The sequence below is a fragment of the Eutrigla gurnardus genome (genome assembly GCF_963514095.1).
Source record: "Eutrigla gurnardus genome assembly, chromosome: 16".
NCBI lineage: Eukaryota > Metazoa > Chordata > Actinopteri > Perciformes > Triglidae > Eutrigla > Eutrigla gurnardus.
In genome coordinates, this window is record NC_139927.1 from 4,340,017 (window position 1) to 4,360,978 (window position 20,962).

The following is a 20,962-nucleotide window of genomic DNA, read 5'->3' on the forward strand; positions in this document are numbered from 1 at the left end:
AAAAATAAATAAATAAATTGGGATTTTGTTGTTATAGCCATCTCAAGAAAGAAGAGATGATTCACAGTACCCTGGCACTTAATTTGAAAGAAGCTATGCTCTTAAATAAACCTGGGAATTACCTGCTATTACATGCAATGTTGATTTATGGGCTACTTGTCATTTAAAATCCAGGGCTGGCACAAAGTTGATGGTCGTCTGCAGAGTCCGTTGTAGCCTCACCGAGCCATCTGCTGCTAACATATATTTAGGCCGACTGCATGTTAAGCACCTGTGTTATCTCGTTAACCTTACCCGTTAATACCCGTCTTCCTCAACCCTGCACCTGCCAAACAATGTGTGCTTTTAGTCCTCATCGGGCCACGCTGGGTGACCAGTAGGATATCAGTTTCAAGATTTCAACAAAGAAAATGCTGATAATCAGTGCCTCGTTCTGCCGAGTGCACCTGTGTTATCTGGTTATAACTGTCAGCAGCATGATGTATAGATGAAGGCCAAGTGGTGCTTGTCAATACCTGAAAGGATGACGCTGATCTTTGAGCCTTATCTCACAGCTGTCAGGTCACATGGTCTCACTCGAGTGTAAACAAACCGTGGCTGAAAGTCACAGCTGTCAAAGGAAAGATTTCGACAGCTACGTAGAGGAATTATGACTAATGATTAAATGTCAGAACTAGCTGAACTTTGTGTATTCATGCAATCTCTCTGTGTGACTTGATAAGCAGCAGCAAAACAAAACGTGTACAAGAAAAGAAAAAAAAGTCAAGAGACAAAATATACAAATAGGTTTGGATTTTATTTACATTACCTTTTACACCCTTTGTGTCATAAATTGGCAGTTCATATTATACAGATATGGAGACCATCGTTACAGATTGCATTGAAGAGATGGCATGATGAGACTGATACACACAGACGGATGGATTTGTTTTTGCGTTCAAAACGCTGCGTTACAATTGCATTGTACACACACACACACACACACACGCATGCACACACGCATGCACACACGCATGCACACGCATGCACACACGAGCAGTACGCACATTCCAAGCATTTGTGACCCACACAATATCTTCATGCAATAAAAAAGTATGCTGTGTTGTCAAGTTAAATAGGAAGTGTGTGTTCATTCTGTACACATATCTCAACTCAAGTCTATTCTAATAGATGATGAGTGAGGTATTGGCGGTTTTAGATCCCCCCCCTCCCCTCCCCTCCCCTCCCCTTTAAGGCTGTGATATGTACAGTATGCACACAGTCACAAATAAAACATTCGCCTGCTTTCCCCTCAAATCAAGTAAAGAGAATCAACACAGCACTTTGACTTTGCAGTAATACAAAGCTATCCAGAGTCAATAAGTAGGAGCGGTCCGTTCAACACCCACTTGTGAGGAAATAAATCATGGAGGCGGAGTGGAGCATTGATTAAATGGCAAAGCCGCACCTCCCAAAGTATGTCTGTGCCTGGAACCTGAAATAGCGACGGGTAAATCATCCGTCGCTGCTATTTGAGACAATGAAAATAACACGTCAGCTAAATGGCTACATGCACAGAAAAAGAAAATCATAATGCTACTTCATCATAAACATTGACGTACAATTTGCAGATACATTTTTTTTTTTTTTTTTTTTTTTACACCTGTACAATATCATATACATTCAATTTGAGCACTTAGACTATGAAAGGATGCAGCGTTTTAGCTAAATAAATATCCACTGTGATTGGAGTTTTTCCACAAGTTGACTGTGTTCAGCTATAAAACATGGCTGCCTAAATAATTTGGCAAAAACATTCACCTATTTCTATAGAAAGCATGGATAAAAACTTGTGTGAGGATGCAAGCCGATAGAATAAAAAGCTGTAAATCGAGCGTGTAACTGGTTTGTGATCGTGTTAGAGATTACAGATCTTGTAAAACCTCATAAATGTTTCTGTTTGCTCGTCCATCCCAAGGAGCTCGGGGAGATTTATGAGGAGCTGAGGCCAGAATCGGACTCGCCGCTGCATGAGCGGGCCTTGGAGGCGACGCAGGGAGGCGCGGCGCAGCGGATGGAGTAGCAGGAGCAGGAGGAGCTATTTCGGGTCTCCTCTGTGATGACCTCCTGCAGCGAGTGTTGCTCCTCTACTTGGAAGAGGTTCGGCTGCTCTCCTTGTTCCTCGCAGATACTTAGAGGAAGAAAAGAGGAGATCAGTGAAAGCAGTTAGTATGCAGATTAAAAAAAACCAAAGTCATAGCAGAGATGATCCAATAACTTAGCTTTTAAAAAATTACAAAATAACTATTAATTCACACTGACGAGTAGCAGGGCTTGGCGATAAGGTTGGAATAAATCAAATATATACATACAAAATAACTAACAATATTTATATAGATTGCAGTATAATTAAATGTATCTTTATGCATCACATCAGAAACCAAAAACCACTGAAAGTCTATAAATTAATTGGATTTTATCATCCAGCCCTACTGATTAGTCTACTTGAACTAAATGTACTATAAAAAATATATAATTCCAATTTATGGATCGGATTAAAAGGGAAGAAAAATGGTAGAATATCCATTGGACAAGATGCAAGAATATATAAAGAGTTCTGCTCTAAACGTAATAGCAAGGTTTCCACACAGCTCAAACACCCATTATTTCATGCACCCGTGTTAATGGAAACTATCTGCTCCATTCATTTTGCATTTTGGGGATGATTGCACTGGTAACCAGCAAGTTCATGCACCCGGGGTTAAATCACATGTTCACATCCTCACCAGTCACGTATGGAAAAACTAAAGCGCCACATTGTCCCAGTGAGATAAAAGTGAGGGTTAAAGTGAAACAGGAAGGAGGTCGGCAGAAGAAGCCACATAATCCCAGCGTGGTAATCCAAGATAGCAAATGCGTGACATTCTGAGAACGTTCCACCGACGTCATGAGACGTGCCGCCGAAGGCACAGCAGTGCAACCGATCAACAACCCGACAAAGTCCAGTGCAATCACCCCCCCCCCCCTTTGTAGAGAAACCAAAGTGCAGTCCAAGCAGATCGTCCACAAATCTGAAAAATGTGGTGCAAAAATTAGAAACCGTACTTGTAAAAATATGGTGACATCTGCCAAAGTTACCGGGAGGTTCGAACGCTCACTTTTCCACGACCGTTACCGAGCTGCACACAGTGAGTTCACATTAATGTGGAGGGTTCGCTGCCAAAGTCCAATTAGATTCAAAATGCAGAGGCCTACACATATTTTTTGGGGTTCATACAGAAGTAAAAGTCATGCATTAAAACAAGCCATTCTCCCTGGGTGCCTCTCTTGCTTCAAAAATTAATATCACTGATATCATGCCAAGCATAAGATAAGACCTTTCATATCAAAAACCATAAACAGGCATTAAATATGAGGGAGTTACCTGGCAAATGATTAACACAAGCATTGCCACTGAAAGGTCAAGTACTATAAAGTATATAGGGCCCGATGAAATCCCATTATTTCCAGATTCTGTTTGATTTTTTCCCCAAATTCTGTGTTTTCCTTTTTCCTTTTTCTAAATTCTGTGTTTTACAATTTAAGAGCATTTTTTTCCCCATCAGATGGTGTTTAATCATGTGGTAGATGGCTAAAAATTCAATAAATCAATAAGAACATATGAAAAATTAATGAAAGAAACATATCTAGTAGTTCTAATTCTAAATGGTCATAACCCTAATATAACACCCACTTTTTAAAATCATCACTTTGGATTTTGACAAAGTCTATGAAATGTCCATCTGCATTTTCCGGTTTGTTTCATGGAGCCCTAAGTATTATGGACGTATGAGTAGTGCTGCTGCATATGAATACGTGGAGGGGTGAGTGAGTAAATTAAACAAAACACAGCCATGAACCAGAGAGACATTACGGGAATCTGGAGAACTCGAGTCAAATTATGGCACGTGGCATATGGCATTCACAAATTCTGTAAGAAAGAGGCACAGTTATGACGACAGCAACCTGGACATATCAACAACGATGAGATGTTACAGGAAGTCACATGACGGGTTTGGAAGTCTGGGCCAAAGGCCGAACAAACGACCAGCTGACTGTGCAGGCCTTCAGGGAGAAGAGGAAACCGCATGGCAACGTGTTTGTTGGACGAAACGTTGCGTAACGACGCATCGACAAGTTTCACGGTCACATGACCTCGAACCCGGAGAACTTTGCTGATAAGAGGAAGGCCCTTTAAACATAACACGGTGCAGTAATCACATCTATGAACACTGAAAGCCCGGATTAATAAGGCTGTTGGAAAACAAGCAGAAATGGCATGTAGGTGAAATGAACCTGTTTATTAGCCAAAAACCCAATTTCACATTGTTTAAATAGTCCGACCTGCTGATTCACATTTTTGCGGATTGCAATTTTTTTTAATTGACAGCGATGCTCCAGATCTTTCTTTACCAATGTCCCGAAAAATAATTCCCACATTCTCAAAGTCGCTGTAAACCCCCCAAAAAATTAGAAATCCTATCCTTTTATATTGTTTTTGTCATTGTGGTCGTTTGCATAAAAACACACAATTCAAATGATTAGTTAATCAGTTATTGTATTTTTATTTAAATTATTAAAAAAATAAATAAATCTTGGCAGGAGTGGCTTTAATTACGTATTATAAGCTGCGTAGAGCAATGGTTAGACGTTAAAGAGGCCCTCTAAGATCTAGTTTATATTGCTGTGAAAACATCTCCAAACTATGTTGTTTGAACAAGCTTCTCCCTAAAAACAATATTTGACAGCTGGAAATCCTGAACATCCAATTTCCTTTCAAACAAAGCCTGTTTAAAAGGATCTCGTTTTTAACATGGTGTAGTTTCCACACCCTTATTCTCCCCGTACGTGTTTCTACACGTCAACAGGTCTTCAGGTAAAACAGATAAGAAAGGTTTGATGTGAACCAACCTGTCGTAGATGAGCCCGTCGATCCCCTGCTCCCTCAGCTTCCTCCTGGTCTCGTGGTCGTTGTTGTCGTCTCCCCAGCTGAACACCACCAGGCCTTTAGACTGGGCATCCCCGATGAAGGAGAGGCTCTTTAGCAGCTCCTCGGTGTGTCCGCTGATCCCCTAAACAAAAGGAGCAGACGACGGTGAGTTCATCTCCACATTAAAGTGACTTCTTACCGACTCACTCTTACGGTGTATTAGAGCCACTGTAGGAAGAAAAATAAATAAAAACGGAGCAGAGAGATAGAAGAGAGAACTCAGCTTGTGTATTCAATATAAATAAAAGATGCAACTGAGTCAGATTGTGCTGCATAAGCTGTGTGAAGTTCAGCCGCTGCTAAAAGCACCAGCGAACCTGTTTTTTTTATCTGAACTGTTGCGACTGACGTGAGAGTCTCTATTTTTGGAAGTCCTTTGCTCAAGGGCACTGCAGCAAGCCGGATATCTGCTCAAAAGGGCAAATTCTTGCTCCTTTTAGAATTTAGGATCAGAGTCCAGATTTGAGCACAACTAACGAATTAACGTATGTTATTTTTCACACCTTAAATCCTGTCTTCCCATTGGTCGGTCACTGAAGCATTGCAGGTCGTCGATTAGTGATAGAGTAGTGCTTACAACATGTTAATAACACTATGAATCAAGCTGTATGTCGCATTTTAAAAACCTCCAAGTGTGGAATGACCTTTTCATGACATGTTTCAGGGTTAGGTAACATCATAAATAATTGACTTATTTCCAAAGAACTCACCAGAATGTTCTCACTCTGGGCGTAACTGATGGCGATCTGAGTGGTCTGGCAGCGGATGTCCATCAGTTCAGGGTATTTCACGGAGATTCCCTGAGTCAGGAAGAGGATGGGGTACTTGTTCTGCTTTCGACGCACCCTGAGGGGATACACATGAAGACATAACATAATCTTTTATATGATATTTTCTATTTGAGGTCATTACTGTGACAATAAAAATCTTGAAATCTACTGTAACCTTATGAATGCAAAAAAAAACAGCACTGCTGTTCAAAGTGATTGCATCTCTGAATCGAAGGCGTTTCTCAACAGCCTGATCAAATCAGCTCATACATCATAATCGATAAGTGAGCTCACATTGTGCAGATGTCCGGGTCGAAGCAGGAGAAGACGATCCGTCTTTTCCCGCCTTTCTGCAGAACGCAGGACAGGATGATGTCGAGGTAGGTGTTCATGCTGAAGTAGGAGGAGAGGTTTCCGTCCCAGGAGCCGTCCTGTCGATAACCAACATTAATGGTGAGACTTAGACGGTAAGTAAGCCATGTAGCGTGAACTCGACCTGAGTGTGCCCACCTTCATCTGGCAGATCCACTTGAGCTCAATGTTGAAGCCCACGTGCTCCGGAATCGCTTGGAAGATCTATAAAAAGGTAAATCAAACTTCATATCTACCGCCAAGTCAAGGTTAAGACTCGATAAACCATTTAATAATCACGATTTACCTGTGAGAGTGAAGGGAACGGCTGATGCTCATCCACTTCATCTTCATCGTCCAGCAGATCTGAACGACAAACACACGACTGTCAAACACACAAATGAGCTGCTGACTCAGCTTTCAAAGCCGGTGACGATGAACAAACACAAACGGTAGGTGGCGTACCTTTGTCGTCGCTTTCTTTCATGGCGGTGGCGTGAACCAGCTGTGCAGCAACACAAACATTATCTCCATCAGTACATCATCACACTTCAGCTGATTCGTTATTGCATCCTGTGCCTGAAACTGTTGCAGTGTTTTAAGGTATATTATGATGATAAATTAGCATTCTAATGCTAATGCTTTGGCACAAATCCCAGAAAATGCTTCATTGCTTTGCTTAACGTCCATTTTATTACGACATTTATGCTGTAACTCTCTGTCCACTTTCACCTCATGGATAATAAAGAATGGCTTCAACTTTTTATTGATTTCAATCCAGGTTTTTACCTTCAGAAGCTGCAGCTGATCAAATGTCAAGTCTTTGACCGGCACCTCAATAAGCTCCAGAGAGGTCTTGTCATTTTTCTGTCAAGGTGATAGAAAAAAAAAAAATACAATCGTGTGTTTGGCTGCCACTTCATGAAACATCATGAAACATGACATGTCATCATAGTTTTACCTTCCTGGTGGATATGCAGCACGTCAGATCGTGGTATACAATGGGAACAGCATCCTTGGAGAGGTGGACATCAAACTCTACATAGGCCGCACCCTTCGAGCACACAATTGACGCATAATTAAGGCAGAATTCTTGTTAATACAGTAAATGCTCCTCAGCTTTAATCATCAGCGTAACTCACATGCTTGGCAGCGCTTTTGAACGAAGCGATGGTGTTCTCCCGGACTCTGTGATGCCTGTGAAACCCAAATCCAAAGAATTGGTTGTCAGGGAACAGATGCAGGCTTCTTAAAGTCCCAGTCGGCAAGTCCGGCGGATGGAGGTCACTCTGTCAGATTCTGAATGTTTCCAACTCTCACGCTCCTCCCCCACGACCACCGAGCTCCTCCCCCACGACCACCGAGCTCCTCCCCCACGACCACTGAGCTCCTCCCCCACGACCACTGAGCTCCTCCCCCTCTACCACCGAGCTCCTCCCCCGCGACAACCAAGCTCCTCCCCCTCTACCACTGAGCTCCTCCCCCGCGACCACCAAGCTCCTCCCCCTCTACCACTGAGCTCCTCCCCCGCGACCACCAAGCTCCTCCCCCTCGACCACCGAGCTCCTTCCCCTCGACTCCGTGCCCTTTGAACTCCCTTAGATCACCCCACCTTTGAAACGCGGGTCCGATGTTGACTCTGGTTTTATCACGGACACTCTTTTCCCGGTTGTTTTTGGACCTCCTCGTTTCGGTTTTTAACCGAGGAATTGGAAGCTGGTTGCTACTTCCCTCCGCCTCCCTCAGGCTCTACGTGCACGTAGAGGCACGCTTTTTTTTCTAAAACTGGATATTTATGTTGTTCTATTGGAGCGCAGTGTCGGCTTCAGTGAATATGATCAAACAAATGTTGCCGACTGGGACTTTAATCCGGATTGACACACCCTGCTATGCAATTAACTAATTATTTTGTTTTTTATATGTGAGCCCCAAGTCAAACTCCGCCGCGATGACTCACTTGGCTGCGTGTGTGCTGCCAGCTCCTCTGTGGCCCACGTCCAGAGTACTCCTCTTCTTCCAGTACTTGGTGAAGGAGCTGCTCATGTCGCACTGTAAGCCCTGGATGGGCCGGATAACCAGATAATCCACTAGAACAGAACACAAAGTGGTTTATTATTGCCGTTTAGTGTGTGAAAAGATAAATGTCGAGACAGAAAAGCAGCTTACCTCTGACTTTCCCGATGGTCTGTCTGGAATTGCGGCCCATTATGGGAAGCGTTGCTACTCCATGGTCCTTCCCGCTCTCTGCGAAAGTGGAGGAGAGGAGGCAAGCTGTGCCCACCTGTCCTGGATGAGCGTCGCCCTGGACTACGTGCTCACCCATGTCCTCCTGTTAAACACATGAATACACTTATTCCTTTTCTTCAGTAAGAAATGGGTTTGCTGGTTCGTCAGAGAGGCAGAGTTTTACCTCGAAGAACTCAAAGGTGAGCTCCAGGTTGTAGGGGTCCATGCTGTGGATGCTGTACTCGGTCCACTGGGAGGGCTCCAGCGCGTACCCGCATTCAGGCTGCGAGTGGCGCGACTTGTAGTCGTTGGCACTGATCACACTGGTCTCCAGAGTGGTGGTCTCCTTGTGCAAGGATGAAGGACTGAGCTCGTTCTCCTCCTCATCTTCACCGTCCTCCTCAAAGCCCTCTAACGTCAGCTTGATTCTGTATAGACGAGTAGGAGAATCAATTCAGCAACTACACAGATATGGTGAATGTGAAAACCACGGTTCTAAAAGAATTAGAAATGAAAAGGTTCAATTATGTTTTTTTACTTCTCTAATTATGATTTTATTACACCAAGACACGGCCAGCGTGAGAAGCGAATGCACATGTTGCCGGGTTACAGCAGCTCAGGTGCGGCTCGACTGGCATTTCTTAAGTGACCTTATGACGGTCTAATGGCATCGTACCAGCAACACTACTTCAGTTTGGATGTCTGTCGATGTCACAGATACGAAAAGATATTTATCCTATCTCCATTCTTCCCATTCTTCGGTTTCAAAATAAAAGCCCTGTGGCATCTTTCTGTGAACAGAATCCCAAGGCTTTTATTGTGAAATATTTGTGTAATAATAATGTGGAATATGCACGGCTCCATAAATGAATGCCGGCTGAGTGGTGGCTTTTAATTGTGGATTGTTATTCTTGATTTGTTTCCTGTTTAAAATGAATAGAGAGGACACTTTTAATTAAATGAAACCCTCTGAAAGCCAAACTGTCGGCGTGGGACCCGCGGTGGCCCCGCGGTGGCCCCGGTGTTCGGTGACAGGCTGGGTAACGGCTGCACTGTAATGATCCACTGATCCGCCTCATGTCACTTTCAAGTGGAACTTTCTCCTGGCGGTGTTAAATTCGACCTCGGCGTCATCCCCACCTGAAGCGAGACTTCTTGAATTTCTTCTTGGTGATCGACACCGGAGCTGTCTTTGAATAGTGCAGACGCAGGCGAATCTCGGTTTGGCACGTGAGCCACCCAGAGTCGACGCTTCTCACCCCATCTACGAGAAAAAAAAGGGAGGACACAGGCGTTTAAAACGTGTTATCCACTTCCTGTCGTCCTGAGAACCGGTGGCCTGAGAACCGGTTGGCAACGACAACAACAACAGGGAGGAGAGAACCCGTTTGTTCTGTTATGAAGAATGACCTCAAACGCTCTTCAGTACAAAACAGAGGAAGTGACTACAATGTGGTGTTTAGGGATTTCAGTTTCCCAGAGGGAGGGGGAGGGGTTACAGAGGTTTTACATACTGTAAACGTGCACAATGTAGTTTTTGTCATGAGTGGTGGCTTTATATATATATATATTTCTTTATTTTTTTTAAAATCCAACTTACTGTGAGTTCCAAATTGTCCATCATCAATAATGTGTTGTAATGCTGCAATAAATGAAAAGTGCATTAGATACAGAATAGAAAAAAAACCTCAACAGTACAGAGTTTAAGGTCAGGTGTTCTGTGTTCACAGAGGAAAAATCTCATTTTGATGCCTTTCTTTGTTCTGAACTTGATCTGCCTAAACTTCTCGAGTGGACTTATCGGGGGAAATATGTCGACTTAGTGTTTTAGTGGGATTTACCAGAGGAAAGGAGGAGGGGGGGAGTGCCGGGACATCAGGGTGCATTGTACCCATGAAACTCATTTTGAATGAACTCTGTCTGTTTCGGCCGACACAATGGTGATGTAACTAGAAAAGGCCTACGGTAGCAGGTTGTGACAGCTGCTGCATTGCAGGGTTTCCTTTATGACTATGGATTATTCCAGAAAGTGCTTTTCCATGCTCTTTGCCAAACAAGCAACAATATCCAGAGTAAAATACAGTGAGGAGATTTGAAATATGAACTCAGTGGTAAGAGGGACGGATAAGAAAGAACTGCCCCTATGTAAGTGTTGGCAGGGAATTAGTCTGAAGGGGGTTTGATCCTGACACATTTGACCATATCAAACCACACCATGCACCTTTTTGTTGTTGTTGTTCTATACCTGTGGGGCTCATCGTGCGGGGTTGTTGATGGGTCTCCCACGTATTGACTATCACTTGAAGGGGACCACCCGCACTCTGCAATTCCAATGTTTGTTACAGTGTTATGGTTTCAAATCAGACACATCGAACTACATCGCAGTCTCTTCTCAAAAGGTGCTGTTGGAGTGTCAGAAAGGATTTAGAGCTGGGATAGTCACCGGTCCCCATCTGGGGCAGTCAGCCACCATGGGTTGAAAATCTGAAAATCAGATTTTTTTTTTTTTTTTTTTTTTATGAGTGAAGAAAAAGAAAAGCGTCATCAGATACAGATCAAGGCGGCCTCTTCATCTGTAACAGAGCTGTCATCAACTTTAGGAGCAATATGGAAGTAGCATCACATTGTTGGTTTTTCATTGTATCCCTATAGGAGTTAAAGACAAAGAAAGACTTTTTTTAATTGTGAAAAACACATAATCCTTAACTTTAAAATCTGTTTTTTTTTTTTTAAATTACATTTTTCCCCCTCAGGCGAGAGTCACTTCAGTTTTGTATTCTGATTAAATATCAAGCATGAATAAATCACCACGTCTCGAACCTTGCGTCGGCTGTTGAAAGCCAACGGCAAGATAGACCTCACGGGAACTTTGAGCCTGCAAAGCGAGGCGTCTCACAAACAGCAGGGCACAAAAACACGAGGAAGACAAGTCAGAGTGTGCTTTATGTCTCACGCGACGGAGAACAACGATAACATACCGACACGAGGAGGGCAATATGAAGAGGGGAAGTCAGCGACTGTGTGTATTTCACGACAAATGTTCTGGCTCTTTATTGCCAGGGAAGTTTGGCTTGTGTGTTTTATAGGAGTAAGCCGGGCTGGAAGTTTGCCCGGGCTTGGCTGTCCTACAACACCGCACCCTAATGACATGGAGGTATGGGCAGAGGCGACAACAATCTTGTATGTGGAATCAAATGTGGCGCTTCACGACAAACTGTTTCAACGTTAGCAGAACAAACAAACTAACTAACTTGTCTTCGCCGTCCCTGTTGATGGGGAAAGGTATGAATCTACAGTATGTGTCTTTCAAACGATCACCTTTGACAACAATGAGCAACGAAAAAATGAGACTGTGCTCACCTTAGACTCCAGAAAGAAGCCTTTGAGATAGCGATACTTGGACACGGCTCCTTTAGGCACAGTGACGGTTGTAGTCCACCTAAAGTCAGGGAGTCAACACATACATTCAGGATTTAGAGGGACAAACCAGCAAGGAAGAGCAGGCCGCCTGACTTTTGCATGCAACATAGTCAGAGAGACATTTAAAAGTGTGTGTTTTTTTAATTAATATAAACTTACCCATCATTCCCGTCAGGATGGAGGATCACAGCTTGTTGGAGGCTCCAGCTTCCCAGGGCTTCACAGCTGCCAACAACAGCAATCACCTCCCCTAGAAACGTTTAATTCACTTTACATTCTGTGTCGAATAAAATATATAAAACGTGCAAACTTCCTAACCTTCAGTTTGTTGTTTCTAAACAACTGCTCAAACACTGATTTTCTATATATTTATTTATAACACAAATCCCACCGAGCGGTATACTCTGTCACACACTTTAAATGCATAATGACAATTGCACTAAGTAGACTAATTTCTTTATTTATCACTGTTTGATGTACTGTTGTTTGTGAATGTCTTGTAAAGGTTTCCTTGAGTGCTTTGAAAAGCAGATTTAAATAAAATGCATTAGTATTATTATTATTTGTGGAAGGATAGTATAATATTTTGGCAATATGACACAAAATGAAACGACACAAATAGATTATGTCATCATCCATGGGGGGGGGGGGGGGGGGGGGGGGTAAATAATCATCGTGTTGATAAATTGATGTTTCTATATGTAGGTTGACTATAATGTGTTTAGCATCATACCTGGGGATGTTTCTCCTCTGACAGCCAGCGTCACCTGAGCGGTCTCCATGGTTGACTGGCGGCTAAAAAAACAGCTGGAAGACAAAAAAAGTGTTGTAATTAACAATAATAACGTTTAAAGAAGCTGCACGGAGGCTCAGAATAGCTTTGAGCTGCGTCTGTCTCGAGGCTGCTAGCTAGCTAGCTAGAACTGCTAACAGTCACGAAAGCTACCTTCTTGTTTTTGGCAGCTAACGGGATGTAGCCCCCCTTTGGCAGTCCGGAGGGGGGGTCACAGTGAGCAGGGGTCGACGGTCCCGCTGAAAGCTATCGGTCTGTTGACGTCAACGTTAAGCGAAAGCATAACGGCAATCCGGCCAGGCTGCTACACCGCTAACGATATTTAAAAAACAAAATAAAAACTCCCGAACAAAATACGATACTATCGAGAGTATTTAACGTTGAATAACCCGCTGCCGAGAGACGAGGCTCAACAATAGCTGACATTCGGCTCATTTGTGTCGAGTAAATAACATATCAAGTTAGAAACAAAATGGAGAAAAAACACGACTTCCGGGTGTACATTTTCAAAGTAAATGTAATGCACAATGCGTCAAATAGTAAGTATCGTAAACAATGACGCAAAAATAAATAAATCGGGCATATAATTCATGTTTAATCACCATAAACTACTAATGAATGGCATAAAATGGACTGGCTTTGATTTTGATGAGGGAATAGCCTCTGTATTTGTTTCCGTCTATTTTTGCTAACACTTTTATTTTGAATGTATCACTGACGTTCCGCGTTGCTTTCTAACTTCCGCTTGCTTACGCGGCGAAGCTGGCTCATACCGCCCTGTTCTGGATCCTTGGCGTGTCAATTAGTTGCATTTACGTACCCTCGGAATTTACGCGATTACCTAAAAAAGTGGTAAACAAACCGTAAAGTCGTGCCATTTAAAAAAATACAATAAATATTGTGCTGCCAATATTACAGTGGAACAATGACGGTAGAAGCGACGCATCGCCATAAAACATTTGCGACCACACGAGTCGAAAGTAACGAGATAACGAGTTTTACGAGGTTTCGTGAATCAGCTGTTATCACCTCACTATGTTGAACTGTTTAACCCACACGTGAGGTGAAAGTCCATCAAAGAAATGTACTTTTTTTTTAATGGCTCGTGCACACATACCTTTAGCGGGAATCGATACGCCGGCGCATTCTGTTGAAACTAACTAACTGTGACTTGTTTTGAAGAGGAGAATGAGGAGGAGGAAGAGGGGGAGCAGGCAGGGGGTGGTGCTTTGAGCAGCAGGGATGGGATGTTTTGAAAGCTGCGCAAAGAACTGTTGATCTCAGTCTGACGGATTCCCCGAAAGTCACAACAAGAATGTGCAGCTGTCAAAACACTTTTTTTTTGGCTGGGACATACAAGGTGAGGTAGTCTTTAAACCTCACCAGACTTGTTCCTAGAGTTTCTCTCTCTTGTGCAAAACAAACCTCCAACAATTAAAAAAAAAAAAAAAGCTGTAAAAGAAAGAGATCCTGTGCACAAGTTGAATGAGCCTCTAGCTCCCCCTGGTGTTGAAATAAACACAATACACCATGCAACATTGCAGCATAAACGACAGTAACCCCCACTTTTGCATTTGAGGACTCCTTGACTTGAGGACTACTCGCTCGGCCCACGTCGGCGTTCATTTCAGCCGATTCAAATGTATAATCATCCATTCGAGTCGGTCACTCTTTCGCCATTCTGATTGGTGGAGGCTTGGCAGCTTGACTAGCGAATCAGTGAAGCCCGGAAGTGACTATGGTAAACATACCAGATAAACAGTGGAATCGAAGAAGAATTCCACTTCCATAAGAATAAGTGCTTGAGCTGACAAGGCCAGTGTCTCCGTATCGACATCATCCAACATTTTATTTTAACATTAGATTTTTCCGTTCAGGGAGTAATCACAACTACAGTCTACAACCAGACTGGTGAGGACAGCGTGCTCTGTGTTTATGGTCTAGAGAGGACCGGCTACTTCCGGGGTTTTTTTTGGCCCACAATACAGATTAGCGCCGCCTGTTTTGGAGACATTACATCTCGCGCATGCGCGGAACGTATGGCGTCGGCTGTAATTCCGTAGCTGTGAACCGCCCATGTCGTTGTTCGAGTCGGCCATTTTAAGTAGCCCGACCCCATTTACCGACGCGAGTCGGGCAGTTCTTCCCACTGTCGACACACTCTCTCACCGCATTGTTTTGGAGTCGCTTGATTGTTGATCTTCGTCTGAATAATGTGGACTGAAAAGCTTGAGAAACAGTTCATCACCATGGTGGAGGATAGACCGTCGCTGTTTCTGGTCGGCAAGTCCTATTCAAACAAGCAGGTCAAAACGGAAAGTTGGCGCCAGATCTCAGAGGCGTTGAATCTACCAGGTAAGATTTCTATTTGTATACAAATATCGCGTTTGTGTGTAGCCTACACCCCACCGTAGTACGATGTGTAGGGGCAAAGGGCAACGTTTGCAGCGTCGAAACTTTTGATCGAAATTGCCCGTGAGCTAGCTGCTAACCAATGTGTAGCCCACTCTCTCGCGTTTGACCATCGGATAGCGATGTTTCAGTACGTGTTGAAGCCTTGAAACGAATATGAAACCTGACTCTACAGTAGGGCTGCACAAAAAAATCGCGATCTCGATTCACACATACACGTGATCTCATTTCTACACACAGCGATTCTGAAGCATTTTATATCTCGAGCTGCATCACAAAGCGCCACATTTTTGAAGCGCCCCCAAACGCAGCACTGCCGCTGCCCCCCCCCCCCCTCAACCTATGGTAAAGCGTCTTTACAACACGTGATTCAGTGGAGGAAGCCGCCTGCAGTTGAGTGTTTGGAAAGATGGTGCGTGTCCACAGGCAGCGGTGTTTCCCCGCGTCCCATTCATTGCGCCGGGCTCGACTCGCCGCCTCGCGAACGCTCGCGAAAATCTTCTAAACGGAATGTTGTCGATCTAAAATAAAGACAGATTCAGCAACTGCATAGCTTATTTCTCGCTTAAAATGTTTTCAGAAACACCTTTCGGTGAACTATTTTCGTAAAAATAAGAGAGTTTCCAAACGAGCCGCCATGTTGGTCTGCGTGAACTCCGGCGCAGACAGATGTGAAAGCGATCGTCCAATCAGGTGCAGCCATGAAGTGTGCGCGTGATTCTATGAAGGAGAGCGCCTGTCAATCATCCTCAGTGGCAGACCACCAAGCGTGCAATACTGGGAAGCGTCCACTCCCGTTTAAAAACGACTTATCTTCCAATGATAGAACTACTACTATGCCTCTGCCAAAGCAACACACGTTTTTTTGTTTTGTTAAAGTTCATCAGTGCAATAAACATTTTGTGGGAAAAAAAATGAGAGAATCGTGATCTCAATTCTAAGCAAAAAAAAATCATGATTCACATTTTTTCCAGAATCGTGCAGCCCTACTCTACAGTGGCATCTAGTGGCCACTTCTGTGAACTACATGCTCTGGCCAAAGAAAACTCCTAATTATGTGCCACTATGAAATGAGCCGGTCTTAGGTTTCCTTAATTTAAGTAGAATACAGGTTGAATTAAAGAAACATTATTAAAAATAAATAAATGACACATTGTTATATGCAATACAATAATCGATTTTTATTCAGAAATAATATTTGTTCAGCTCTTTTTGGGCTGAGTCTGTTTCTTTTTTTGGATAACACTTCCCCTGCTTTTGAAAAAATCCTTTCACAGGGTACACTTGTTGCAGGGACCCTTAAAAATGTCTTGTGTATTTGCAGGCTTTTGTAAGTGTTATTGTGTAGGTTGACCAGAATTTAATTCAACTCTAAACTGTATGAACTTTTCAGTGAAAGAGCTGAGGAAGAAATGGGACTCCCTCCGAACCCAGTTCACCCGCTACAAGAAGCTCCCTCCATCAGGAAGTGGAGCAGAGAAGACGCCCAGACAGATATGGGTTTTACGAAGGATGCAGTTCCTCGAGCCACACATGCAGAAGAGAGAAAGCAGATCAAACCTCACTCAGGTAACTTTGGCTCTCCCGTTGTTGAATAGTACTCATTTGTCGTCTGAATGAAGCTCGATTAGTGTTCACTGCCGACTTATCATGTATTCTTAAGAATTTAGAAGCTTTGCCACTGACAAAAAAATGTGCTTCTGTGTTGTTTATGAATGCTTTGATTCCATGATATTATATATATTATTATTTTTTAGGAACCCACAGCCCCCACTAACACTAGTACCAGTAGGCCTACAGGCGCCAGGTTCGAGGACCAGGACCAGGGAGAGAGTGAACGCGAGGAGGATCAGACCTCATCAATCGAATCACCATTGGCCGAATCGAGTGTGTGTGAAGAGACCATCCATCACGAGACGCAGTCCCGAGCAGGGCCTTCTTCTAAGCGTAGACGGTCTTCTCCCCAGTACCCAGATAACACAGACCTTCTGCGGATAATAGACTCATGCACTCATGCACTCATGAGGAAAGCAGAGAGGAGGGCGGACGATGCCGTCACAGCGACCCTCAAAATCCTTGAGGTTAAGCTAAGGCAGGCGCCACCAGAACTCTTGGCGAGCCTTGAACATGAAATGCTCAACGTCATTTATAATATCACCACAAAGCACAACCAGGAACGCACTCACTTGGGAGAACTGGGTCCTTGAGGCTTTTTTTATTTGATATTGTACGACTTGACAGTTGACCCTTTTGCATTTTCCACTTTACTTTACTTACTTATATTTTATACATTATGTTTTGAGCTTTTGATATTGCATTCCTTTTGTATTTTATACTTTCTACTTCTTACAATAAAACATGTTTGAAAAAGCAAATCTCCCTGCATTTTCATATCCACTGCAACCCCATTTCAACATTGTCTACACATTCCATTCATTCCATGATCTCCATCCCTATTAACAACTATTCAGCAATAATGCCTTGCTATTCTCATTTGCAATGTTTATCACCTTCACCCTATTTCAACATAGACTAGAAGTGAATAGAGGTATGACAAGGTATTTCACACTAATATTGTCTTATATAATAGACCATGGACTGCTCCTATTGCATGTGAGCCAGTCACAAATGCTGATTTGATGATGCTACATGAGTCAATTATGATTGATATGATTTTTATTTATCTTTCTGAATAATCACAGCACACAGTCAATCTGTCCTGTATCATGTCCCATTGAAAAGGCCACAGTTGACATATTTACAATAACCACAGTATATACCACAGTTGAAACCCAACACAGTCAATCTGTCCTATATCTTGTCCCACTGAAAAGGCACTGCACCATGTTCAGACATAAAATGTGTACATAACCCATCCCTAATCTGTTTGGCCCTTGCTGCTGTATTCGTGGTCTGTGGCAAGTGCGCTTGTTGTAGGGCAGGGTCTTGCCGCCATCTTCCTGGAAAAATGCCTCCATCTGGTCCTTCCCGGTCTAGAATGTCTGCCATGTATGCAGCTCTGCTCTCACTCCGCAGGAAGTTATGCAGAGCACAACAAGCCAGGACAATGGACTTGTAGAAGAAAACTCTTCAGGTCCAATTCTGTGGCTGGTTCAAATGAGGTTTAATCACTGACAGTGGAGAAAAGAAAATCACAGCGTGTCCATGAAGATCCAGTCTGTCGAATATGGAGCTAGAACAGTCTCATAATTCATAAATGCACAAAAAAGATTTACAAATGTATTTGGGGATTTGTATATACATGTGACTCAAAACACAAATACATTTTCAATGCACACACAAATATGTTTCATTTCATATGTAAGTAAAAAATATTCACATATAAAAAACAAGATTCATAAACATATTTCCAATGCACACACAAATCTAAAAAAAAATCACAAATACATGAATGTTAAAGTATTTGCAATCTTCATCAAATACGCATTTGGGGCTTGTTACATTCATATATGAACTGTTGGACCTGTATTTACAAAGTGCTTTTCATTTGTAAACCTCCCTGCATTTGTGTGTGAAACTTTTGAGACTCCCCTGACGTGACTCTGATCCACAAATGCGTTTTTTCTAAGAGGAGGTTGTCTGTAGCCAATCAGATGTCTCCCTCCTTTACAGCCAATCACGTGAGTGCGTTGCGTTGGAGGGATATGGGTGCTAGAGCCAGAATCGACCTTATTTCTGGAGATAATTTCCCTTCTTCCTGTGCTCCCTGTCTTTATGCTGTATAGATTAGGTGTACAGTTATATAAATATCTATTTTTCTTTTATAAAGAAGCATTTTATGGAAGTAATTTATTCCCTCATTCTGGGGAAGATGAACTGGTGCGGGCGGAGTTGTGTTTTAGACTTTTGGGGGAGACACTCACGTGATTGGCTGTAAAGGAGGGAGACATCTGATTGGCTACAGACAACCTCCTCTTAGAAAAAACGCATTTGTGGATCAGAGTCACGTCAGGGGAGTCTCAAAAGTTTCACACACAAATGCAGGGAGGTTTACAAATGAAAAGCACTTTGTAAATACAGGTCCAACAGTTCATATATGAATGTAACAAGCCCCAAATGCGTATTTGATGAAGATTGCAAATACTTTAACATTCATGTATTTGTGATTTTTTTTTTGATTTGTGTGTGCATTGGAAATATGTTTATGAATCTTGTTTTTTATATGTGAATATTTTTTACTACTTACGTGTTTTGAGTCACATGTATATACAAATCCCCAAATACATTTGTAAATCTTTTTTGTGCATTTATGAATTTCTGTGTGCATTTATGAATTATGAGACTGTTCTAGCTCCATAGTCTTTTCCTAAATCCTTTTGCGTTCTCCTATCGCCTTTCCTTAACCCCGTGACCTTTTCCCCAGAGGTCAAGGAATAGGAGTTAGGACCTTATTTTTTGACTATTCGACTGCACCCATAGTCTTCCAGCATGTGGAACTTATCAGGAAAGAGCTGAGCGAAATTTCTGAAATCACCTGGCTCGTCCATCTCCAGTTCCCGACACAAATTTGGATAAACTCCTTGGGCTGCTCGCTGTTGTATCCACGGCTTCACCCACTTAGTGCGCCTAATAACTGTTCGTTCTTTTTCGCTTACGACTGTCTTTTTCCAGAATAAGTGCTTGAGCTGACAAGGCCAGTGTCTCCGTATCGACATCATCCAACATTTTAGATTTTTCCGTTCAGAGAGTAATCACAACTACAGTCTACAACCTCACTCTGCTGACAACAGTGACTGGTGAGGACAGCGTGCTCTGTGTTTATGGTCTAGAGAGGACCGGCTACTTCCGGTTTTCGTGGCCCACAATACAGATTAGCGCCGCCTGTTGTTCTGGAGACATTACATCTCGCGCAAGCGCGGAACGTATGGCGTCGGCTGTAATTCCGTAGGTGTGAACCGCCCAGAGAGCAATCACGAAGAGAGACTGCAGCATTGTGAATATTTCAGTCTATTTCTCAGCGCCCATCATCATTCATTCATCATTAAAACACGTTTTTTTTCTGTCACTGTTGTGAGTTCAATATGGAGTCACAGATCAGATACAAAATATAATCCATTTGATTTTAATAGCAATTCTGTGAAGAAGTTCAGCAAACAGCCATGTTATCAATCACGCAGCTGGATTCAGTGGTAACGACACATCACTCAATGTGGGATGTTACTAAAACATGATCTAATCATGTTTTAGTAACATCCATATAGTTACAGCAAGTCGATGAAATGGTACATTAAAAGCCCAGACATAAATAATGTTAAATACTAAAAGAAATCTATATGACAAAGTGTATATAATGAAATATAAAGACCAAATTGAGGATAATATATATATATATATATATATATATATATATATATATATATATATATATATATATATATATATAATAACTATGTCCACAAATGTCTATATAATAAAATCATGTCTATAAAAGCAATAGAGACAGAACTTCTGGTTGTGAGGTTGGTTCCAGTGTTTGGATGTGAAATCAGAGTCTGCATGAGTTTCCTGTCAGTTGGTGTTTATGAGTCATAAAAGCCAGGTTACAGTAGAGTTTTTGCATGGAAGGTTTATCTGGAGAGCCAGTTTCTCCTCGCTGTGCTGATTCAGCAGATACTTCCGAGCTGGAGCTCAGCAAATGAAGAGACCTGATCCCTCTCATGAAGAGACCTGATCCCTCTCACAAAGAGCCTGAGGCTTCACCAGACTTATGATATAATAACTGTTATGGCCACGCTTTAGCTGGATGAGTGTTTCCCACCAAGGCTCCGACAACATGGTTGAATATGAACACATCAATATGCCGGGATTGTGATTTTCTTAAACAACTAACTACATTGTTTTGAGGCCTTTGCTATCAATTTTCTAAGAAAAGAAAGCATCTAATGTTGAAATCTCGGTGGATACCGTTAAATGAGATCAGCTGAAATGATATTGACTCATGTTATTTTAATTTATTCATGT

At 42.5% G+C, this 20,962-nt stretch overlaps 2 protein-coding genes across 4 annotated transcripts; one reads left to right on the forward strand and one right to left on the reverse strand.

Moving 5' to 3' along the window:
* Positions 1-777: 777 nt before the first annotated feature.
* gpcpd1 (glycerophosphocholine phosphodiesterase 1) lies at positions 778-13,700 on the reverse strand. 3 transcript variants are annotated; one of them, XM_084030728.1, is made up of 20 exons: positions 13,686-13,700; positions 12,509-12,582; positions 11,935-12,025; positions 11,716-11,794; positions 10,601-10,676; positions 9,956-9,997; positions 9,496-9,619; positions 8,540-8,783; positions 8,296-8,458; positions 8,087-8,216; positions 7,272-7,326; positions 7,091-7,183; positions 6,919-6,996; positions 6,595-6,634; positions 6,437-6,495; positions 6,289-6,354; positions 6,073-6,209; positions 5,719-5,854; positions 4,930-5,090; positions 778-2,170 (listed from the first exon to the last, which is right to left on the reverse strand). In XM_084030728.1, the coding sequence occupies exons 2-20, from the start codon at positions 12,555-12,557 to the stop codon at positions 1,972-1,974; spliced, it is 2,022 nt and encodes a 673-aa protein (XP_083886854.1). In that variant the 5' UTR covers positions 12,558-12,582; positions 13,686-13,700; the 3' UTR covers positions 778-1,971. The 3 variants fall into 3 exon arrangements, with proteins under 3 accessions (XP_083886854.1, XP_083886853.1, XP_083886855.1); XM_084030727.1 differs by lacking the exon at positions 13,686-13,700 and adding an exon at positions 12,722-12,995; XM_084030729.1 differs by lacking the exons at positions 778-2,170; positions 13,686-13,700 and adding exons at positions 3,119-3,158; positions 12,722-12,998.
* Positions 13,701-14,673: 973 nt separating this feature from the next.
* On the forward strand, positions 14,674-17,302 carry LOC311026985 (uncharacterized protein). The gene is made up of 3 exons (XM_084030716.1): positions 14,674-14,923; positions 16,374-16,549; positions 16,738-17,302. The coding sequence occupies exons 1-3, from the start codon at positions 14,782-14,784 to the stop codon at positions 17,185-17,187; spliced, it is 768 nt and encodes a 255-aa protein (XP_083886842.1). The 5' UTR covers positions 14,674-14,781; the 3' UTR covers positions 17,188-17,302.
* The last annotated feature ends 3,660 nt before the right edge of the window (positions 17,303-20,962 follow it).

Coding starts and splice junctions, on each gene's coding strand:
- gpcpd1 (XM_084030728.1), bottom strand. CDS start 12,557: ATGGAGACCGCTCAGGTGACGCTGGCTGTCAGAGGAGAAACATCCCCA. Junction 8,217..8,295: donor GACCATCGGGAAAGTCAGAG/GTAAGCTGCTTT, acceptor GTTCTGTTCTAG/TGGATTATCTGGTTATCCGG. Junction 2,171..4,929: donor GACGGGCTCATCTACGACAG/GTTGGTTCACAT, acceptor TCTTCCTCTAAG/TATCTGCGAGGAACAAGGAG.
- LOC311026985 (XM_084030716.1), top strand. CDS start 14,782: ATGTGGACTGAAAAGCTTGAGAAACAGTTCATCACCATGGTGGAGGAT. Junction 14,924..16,373: donor AGAGGCGTTGAATCTACCAG/GTAAGATTTCTA, acceptor TGAACTTTTCAG/TGAAAGAGCTGAGGAAGAAA. Junction 16,550..16,737: donor GCAGATCAAACCTCACTCAG/GTAACTTTGGCT, acceptor ATTATTTTTTAG/GAACCCACAGCCCCCACTAA.